Below are 8,510 nucleotides of genomic sequence, written 5' to 3'. Positions count from 1 at the left end.
AGCGCTCAAGTTGTGAGATGGACTTGACGGAGAATTATTTAGTTTGGACAAAATGTAATAGAGCGATATAAATTTCCTTTCATGGAGATTTATTTTGAGCACCACCTCTATCTATATTTTTTACTCCCTTCATCCACCTGCAGAATCATGATTCTTTTTTTTTTTTTTTTTTTTTTTTTTTTTTTTTTTTTTTGCCATCTTGTGTTTTTTAATAGGTTGGAATAAAAGTTAAGTTTTAGGGCTTGGTAGGCTCTGTGCACAGAGAGATACTGTAGGTGCACCGCTATCATATAATTTATCAGTCATCGCACTAATTAGCATCATCACTGCTGCAGGAGATATATTGCTTGCTCATAATCTTCAATGGCTTCTTTGGTCATTCCCATTTTGCCTCTGATATCTGCTCGAAGCTTATACATCAGGTGATCTCCAGGCTGAAGAATCATAGCTGTAAAAAGCAAATTACAATAGTGAGGTAGGTTTAAATAGTTGTCGACACATCTTAAATTATTGTATACTGGTGATTTCATGCACTTTATACCTGTAATTAATGTATTAATTATTTAAATTCATTTCTTTGTCACTTAATTTTTTAGGTTTAAATATTTTTAAACGTGTTTTGTATCTGTTTTTACTATACATAGTCATCGTTTAACACACAAAGGGGTTTTCCAGTTCCTGATGGGATTGAAAACAAGGTCCATGTTCTCAAGATATCTGGTAAGCACATACATATGTTGGTGGAGGACCACTGTCACTGGTTGCAACAGTCACTGGAGGTGGATTCCTGAACGTTTTGTTTATACTGCATTTTTGGTGTGCGTACTGATACCCACACATCATAGTTTATTTTTTACTGTGGATCATGGAGTATTATAGAGGATTGGATATTCACTTTCAAATTTATTTTAGTATGAGCACACTTATATAGTCATTACTATAATTTTGTTATTTATGATATGCCATTTTTATATACTAGTGCTGCACTTGTTTTTGTTTTTTTTTTGTTTCACTGTTTAGAAGGTATATATTCACCTTTTTGTAATAGCAGCTCTAACTTCATAGTGCTCGCTCGTTACAGTTGCTTATTTGTATAACATGACAAAGGGTTCTCAGGGCACCATGGCTTATCTAATCCCAAAAGCATAGCAGTAGCTTTGACGTACTGGTTTGTCTTATTGAAAATATGGATTGAGCCCTGCCGCGAGGTATGAGTCACTGATGTATGCGGTGTGTAAATTTCAGATTGAGCTGTGAAAGTCTATGGGCAACAGTCTTTTTTCAAAAAACTGTAAAGGGATAAGGCACAGAGAGCTACTTCTGGCTGAAAACAAAAAAATTATAATAATATACAATCCTTCATATTTACCAGACTTAAAAATTATCAATATTTTAAAAAAGGTTTTAATTTTTTTTACTCCCAACTATAATAAATAAAGGATATAGGAAACAAACCTCTATATATTCTCTTTAAATAAAATCTATGCTGAAAGTACTATGCCGGCTGACAATGCTTACACCTCTATAAAAATGATATTTGCTTGGCTGTTTCTAGTTTCAATACTTTCACTAAGCCAAAACAAGCATGAAGGAGTGTGACCTCTCAGGGTTACCCATTTAGAAAGTGATAAAGTCGCTGCACTACCATAAAAATCAGGTACAACAATGTAAAGTGAGAAGTCAGCAACGCATATGTCTCCCAATACAGCTCTCCTTTCTTTTTTCTTTGTAGTAGATAAACCCTCTGCTCACATAAGTGCAGTGAGCACTTATAGACTTGTTTAATGTTGAACGATGAACACTCTCGAAAAATTGTCTTCTACAAGTCTGTAAGGATTCACTGCACAACTATGAAGAGGATTTCAGTCTGGAAAGGATGAAAATGTGGTACGGGCCGCAAAGTAAGTAAGCAACTGGAATGGGGGTGGGGTAGGTACTTAGGGGGACTAGGGCTAGTGGGTTAGTGTAGTTAATATTAAAACTTCAGTTGTACTTTTAAGCATCCTAAGGACACACTGCCAAGCTTTGCAAGGCAGAAAATGTTTTAGCCTTGTATTTGAAAGGATCCGTTATGTGTTAGCAAGGATGAATCCAATTGCTTGCTTTTTGTTCCTCCATGACTCCACTAATGAGCTCACGAATCAGCAGACATTCCTGGTTCTGCCACCCCCTGTATCTAAAACTCTTACTTAATATCCTGTGAACCCCAAAATATGCAATAAATGAAAAAACAAGGGGAGGGGGAGTGATACCCTTACTTGCACACATCCCTCTTAGACCATTCTAACCTCCTAACCATTTCTCCGCCCAGCTCAGACAGCTATGTAAGACCATTGTTCTACATGGTTTAGGAGCAATATTTATTGAGCATAAGGAATGGGCTTACCCTGGGATATGTCCCTCTCAGCTTCATCATACTGCTGTAAAGTTTTATGTAGGCTAGCACGATTGAAGTATGCAGCAGAGGATACTGGGCACAGATCAATGACCATGTGGAAGTCTTGAAGAGCTCCTTGCACATCTTGTAAAAGCATGTTAGTAATGCCTCTGTTCAGAGCAGCCGATTCATTGCTAGGATCTAGCTCCATGGCTCGAGAGTAGTATTCTTTTGCCTGCAAAATACACAATACAAAAATCTTTGAATTGCGTTAAAACAAATGAGCCAAGGATGACTGATAGAGAACCGTCTTGCTGCTAAATTATTCAAGTTGAAAAAAATGGGTAAGAATAATTGATTTTACAAATTAGTTAAACATAAAACAGATGTGTGTGGGCAAAGCCACCCCGCTTCGAATCTCTTATCACTGACTGTCAAAAAAGATGTATACTAAAATATAAAACCGCTCTAAGGAATAATTCATGATAGACAAATACTCTCTTGTACAGAAAATCACTAATGAATATCGCTCAAAATACATCACTGGAAATTATTATAAATACTATCAAATATTAAAGTCGGTTAGCTAAAACTATGTAAGTATGCTGGAAGACTGCCAAAGAGCTCTGTCAAAGTGATATTCAGGCTTTCTGAATAATGCAAATACAAGCTAAGTTAACCCTTACAACCAATAATCATTTAATTTTAAATTTTCTGGCTGCTCTAAAATAAGCAATTGATTTTTGGGGTGATTTTATGGATAGAAGTCCAAACATTTTTGTTTGTTAGAATGGTGAACCAGTTACAACTAGTTACAAGGTTTTATTGCTGAAAATAAAAAATTGCAAAAAAGTTTACTACATTATTATTAGGAAAAAGATATTAGAAAAAATGGTTACCCATATTCTCTTCATCAATAGAAAGACATTGCATCAAATATTTTTTCTTGTTTCTGACAAGTAGACTACCCCCAGCCATTGCCCTATTGTCGACGATCCCTGGATCCATCTCCAAAACTAAAAAGGGCATTTTAGGGCATTGATTACTAGCGGCTCGGGTGGCTATATCCTGACACTGGAAATCTACCTCCTCACCTCTTGGAATGGGCCCAGATTTTAAATGAGATCTTTGCAATGGAAACTTTGGTTGCCAAAGTTGGCCCTGATCCTGAAAAGATATGTACCACATGGACGCACTGGCAGAACTTAAGTGAATCTTCCACTTTGCAAGCTTTTAGTGGCAAAATATCTGGTTCACTCCTCTTGAGGTTTCTTCAAGCATTTTTGGATTCTTCCTTCCTATTCTAGTCACCTACATCTTTCCACCTAAAAATCCCAATTTACAGTACCAATTTTAAGGTTTCCTTTTTAAGTGATATGTTTCCAACAATTGGTTTTCCTAATGGTTCTCAAGCATACTCCCTGCTACAGGGTTATCGTATATCCATTGTATTATTTCACATCTAGATATCCTGTACAAATATGCATTTTTGCTATGGTATGGTAATCACATGCCTATTTTTATGTTAATAATTTAAAAAGCTTTTTGAATATATAGTTATTTGTGCATAAGCAAAAACCCCTCTATGCATAGAAAACAAATAATAATTATTTAGGTGCAAAATTACATTTTTATGACATTCTTGCAGATCCTTATCAACGATCAAGCTAGTCTGCTCAATTTTCCCACTCAGAGGGTAAATTCACAAAGGAAATAAAATCATTAGGTTATTAATGCTGAATATTTACAGTTTATATGGTCATGTACTGGCTCAGACAACAACCAACTTGCACCAGTATATAAGCATAGAATATTGAAAAGCAAAGCATCACTGCAACAGAAGATCGGCTAAGATAAATTGTGTGCAGTGTATCCAATATAGCGCAATGTTGTTTATTGGTTCAAACATGGTCCACAATGGCTGCATGAAAAAGAAAAAAACAAAGTTCAAATGTCACCAAAGATATTTCCCAACAGGATAATGAACATATGAAGCCATGCCCGGGTCACCAGGTTACTTCCAATCCATTGATCAAAAATAAATCTCAATAGTAATCTTTTGTTGGTTAAGGTAACCTAAAGCCAGCACATTTTGGACTTTAGATGGATCCAAATGGTTCCTTCTTAATAGGCTCACTGCCCGGCAGAGAGGTAGCGGCTGTCCAAGCCAAATGACCTGAGCGCTCTCCACTCTGTTCCCCCGGTTCGTTCTGGTGCACTCCCAGTTATGGTTCATAGTTTGCTCGCTATTAATGCTGTTACCTTTTTTAGGCTCCCCCCCCCCCCCCAGCTCAACGTAATACTTACGCAGGTCCTAGATAAGTATAAGTGGTAGACAACTTGTTTCTGACATTACCCACCTCAGCGTAGATTGTGATTAAAAGTTCCTTCATAATTATGCTTTACCTCCCCAACCCCCCCCCCCCCCCCCCCCAATAATGAACGATGGAGGTAATATGGAACGTTCAATTTAATACTGTTAATCAAAGTTTTAATTTTTGGTTTTTGCTTACATCTCATGTGCTTTTCTCCTTTCTCTATTTTCTTTGGCTCTTCACTCCTGGGTTCGCTGAGGCATCCTCTAATGGTGGCATTCGTTCACACCTTTGGAACTGACTTCCCTGGACCCCCAAGCTTAGATAGACTGTGTTCCCTACAACTTTCCTCCACTTCAACACTCATCCACCCCCAATGAGCACCATGATACAGGTATACTCACTTAATGTCAACGGCCTAAATTCTAACTTCAAAAGACATCTGGCAGTAAGGTGAGACTCGAGGGCAGAAGTAGTACTTGTACAAGAGACACATTTTGATAAAAAAAAAGCACTCTAGTGTTTACATTCTCTCCAAAGTATTTAGCCTCTAACCCTAAAAAAAAAAAAAAAAAAAAAAAAGACAGGAGTGGCTATTCTGATAAAAAAAAAAAGCTCTCCATTTACTCCCACAACCCTATGCTCTGGCAGAGAGAGAATGGACTTTATGGCACCACAAACTACTGTCTGTTAAAATTTAAACATTTTATTATCCGTAACAAAAGAGATTAAAATTCATATTCAATTTACATCACAAACAAAATGATTGCTGGTACAAATATCAGCCCTGGTAGGAAATTGAATATGAATTTTAATCTCTTTTGCTATGGATAATAAAATGTTTAAATTTTAACAGATATGAGTTTGTGGTGCCATGAACCACTTTACCACCGGAGGATTTTCCTGATAAACGTCCAGGCCACTTTTTGCAACTTGGCACTGCGTGACTTTAACTGATATTTGCGCGGTCATGCAACCCTGTACCCAAACGAAATTTACATCCTTTTTTTCCCACAAACAGAGCTTCCTTTTCGTGGTATTTAATCACCTCTGCGCTTTTCATTTTTTGCGATATTAATAAAAAAAGCAAAAGAGCAAAAAAATTGACATTTTCTACTTTGACAGTTAAAAAATATATTCAATTTTTGTCATATATTTAGGCCAAAATGTATTTAGCTACATGTCTTTGACAAAAAAATTCTCAATGAGCGTATTTTTAACCGCTTTAAGACCGGAAGATTTTAACGCCATTCCTGACCAGGCTATATTTTGCAATTCGGCACTGCGTTACTTTAACGGACAATTGCGCGGTCGTTGCGACGCTGTACCCAAATTAAAGTTATGTCCTTTTTTTTTCCCCACAAATAGAGCTTTCTTTTGGTGGTATTTGATCACCCGTGCGATTTTTAATTTTTGAAAAAAGAGCGAAAATTTGGAAAAAGAAAAACAATATTTTTTATATTCTGATATATAACATTCCCAAAAAAAATTTAAAAATCAAAATTTAACATTTTAGTCCAATATGTTTTCTGCTACATATTTTTGGTAAAAAAAATCACAATAAGCGTATTTTGATTGGTTTGCGCAAAAGTTATCGCGTTTACTAACTACGGGAAAGATTTGTCATTTTTATTTATTTTTTTTTACTAGTAATGGCGGCGATCTGCAATTTTTTTTGCGGGACTGCGACATTGGGGCGGACAGATCGGACCCCTAACTGACATTTTTGACACTTTTGGGGGTACTAGTGACATTACTACAGTAATCAGTGCTATAAATATGTACTGTTACTATAATAATGACACTGGCAGGGAAGGGGTTAACTTTATTGGTGATCAAGGGGTTAAATGTATGCCTCATGCTTACTGACGTGTGTGGGGGGAGGGGATTGTGTGACACAGACACAGATCGCAGGTTCAGCTATGCTGAATCCTGTAGTCTGTCACTGTCTGTCACATAGATCACCGCCTCTCCTCCCCTGGCCCGACTCCCGCTGTGTCTGTGAGAGGGGAGAGTCTGGTGTCGTAGGTCTATGTCGCCAGACGATAATGAGCCACTTTGCCGCAGTACCAGCTCAGTGAGCGGTCGGCAAGTGGTTAAAGTCCATTCTCTCTCTGCCAACCAATATCACTGAATTTAGGACAAGGCACAGTTTATCAGGTTGTGTCCACAGTACCATCCTGTGTTGACATGTGAATTGATTTCTTCCTGGTAAGAAATAAGATTTGATTACAGTCTTTTAACATCTTAATTTGGAGACATTACCTGTGAGAACTGACGGTTGTGAAGATACAGATTAGCTGCATTGAAGTAAGCCAGAGAGTGTTTTGGATTGGCTGCAATTGCTGATTGATAATCTCTCATGGCATTTGGAAACTTCCCCATGAACTGGTGGATAACACCTCGGTTTGTTAGCAGCTGGGCCGTTACACCAAGCTGTGGGTAGAAGAGCAGAAAGTGATACATTTACTGTATAAGCAGTTTGTTATGTTGCATTGTTGTGGAAATCCATCCACAACAATTGGATTTGAAAACACATCATATCGGTAACATAATTTAAACCATTAGGTCACATCAAGCAAATGATTTTTTATATGCTTCCTATCTCCCTTACTAAACGGAAACTTTATTCTAAGCCTATTTTCAGGTTTAGGTGAAGTAGGTTAGTATTTATGATGATAGAACTAAGGGGGTTTTCACTACCCCGTCTCAGGTTTAAACCTGACCCTTTGAGGTTCTGAATGATTGTGAAATCCAAAAGAACTCAGATTAAAGCCCGATTCCAGGCTCATTTTCTTTAAATATTGCTTTATTCCTGGTTCCTGGTAAAATAAAATAGCAACTTTTGCCGTAATACTCATCTTCTCTTGGTAATGTCCCTGCCAGACTTACCATTCTACTATCTAGGACCAGTCTTCTTCCAGTTAAAAGCTCATATCATCATGCAGAAACATCATAAACCCTGCTTAGCCCAGTATTCGCAAGCCTCTTAAAGGGCCTGGCTGTAATTGGCTAGCATAACCCGGTCCTAAAACAATACATAACTGTAAGTAAATTTATTGTTGACATTATAACCAGTGTTCATTAATATGTATCGCCTACAGTCATACTGTTTCCTTATGGCTGCTGAATGCTTGTACCGTTGCACTACCTGTAATCATTAGGATCTGTCAATTAAGCAAGGCATTTGATGTACATCGCTGGGCAACAGGTGGGTGCCACTATAATACATTTGAAACTTATTGTGGTAGTTTATAACTGTAGGGTTACTAATATACTTACCCCTATAGGTTGTGGGACATATAGTGAGTGTGGCAAATATACATTTCTTACCTGTGGTGCATATATCTTCCTAAGACAAGCTAGTGCTTATCTGTGGGTATTTGGTTAAATTGAGACATTTGCCATTATTATGCTATATGCTAATATATGCTTTGTTTTTGTTTTGTTTTTTTTCCCTTTACCGGTTTATGTTTAGTGGTTTTAATATTGAAATAAGGCTATTTACATGAATACTATGGAGCCAGTTTGGGATACAGCTGTGGCGGCTATTTGGGGTTATCTCAAAGTGCAGCTATGAAGTAGTATGTGGAAATGCATGGTCGATTTAATCATGTTGTAGGTAAAGGGATTGTAAAGGCACTTTTTTTTTTTTTATTTACATAACAAACATGTCTATACTTACCTGCTCTGTGCAATGGAATTGCACACAGCAACTATGAACCTCCTCTTTTTAGGTCCCCTGCCACCACTCCTGGCCCCTCCCCTCTGTCTAGTGTCCCCATGGTAAACTGCTTCCCATCGGGGCACTGCTCAGT

The 8,510-nt window shown here is 37.5% G+C and overlaps 1 protein-coding gene across 1 annotated transcript in view; it reads right to left on the bottom strand.

Annotated features, from left to right (window-relative positions):
* Window positions 1–239: 239 nt before the first annotated feature.
* LOC309543424 (tetratricopeptide repeat protein 6-like) overlaps window positions 240–8,510 on the bottom strand; it is a 122,741-nt gene continuing 114,470 nt past the window's right edge. Inside the window, 3 exon segments of the mRNA XM_082242898.1 lie at window positions 240–448; window positions 2,387–2,612; window positions 6,958–7,128. Coding sequence (XP_082099024.1) covers window positions 324–448; window positions 2,387–2,612; window positions 6,958–7,128 — 522 coding nt within the window. The 3' untranslated portion in view covers window positions 240–323.

This window comes from Pelophylax lessonae (genome assembly GCF_965119305.1).
Source record: "Pelophylax lessonae genome assembly, chromosome: 13".
Classification (NCBI taxonomy): domain Eukaryota; kingdom Metazoa; phylum Chordata; class Amphibia; order Anura; family Ranidae; genus Pelophylax; species Pelophylax lessonae.
The sequence above is the reverse complement of the archived record's forward strand: the minus strand, read 5'-3'. Positions and strand labels throughout refer to the sequence as shown.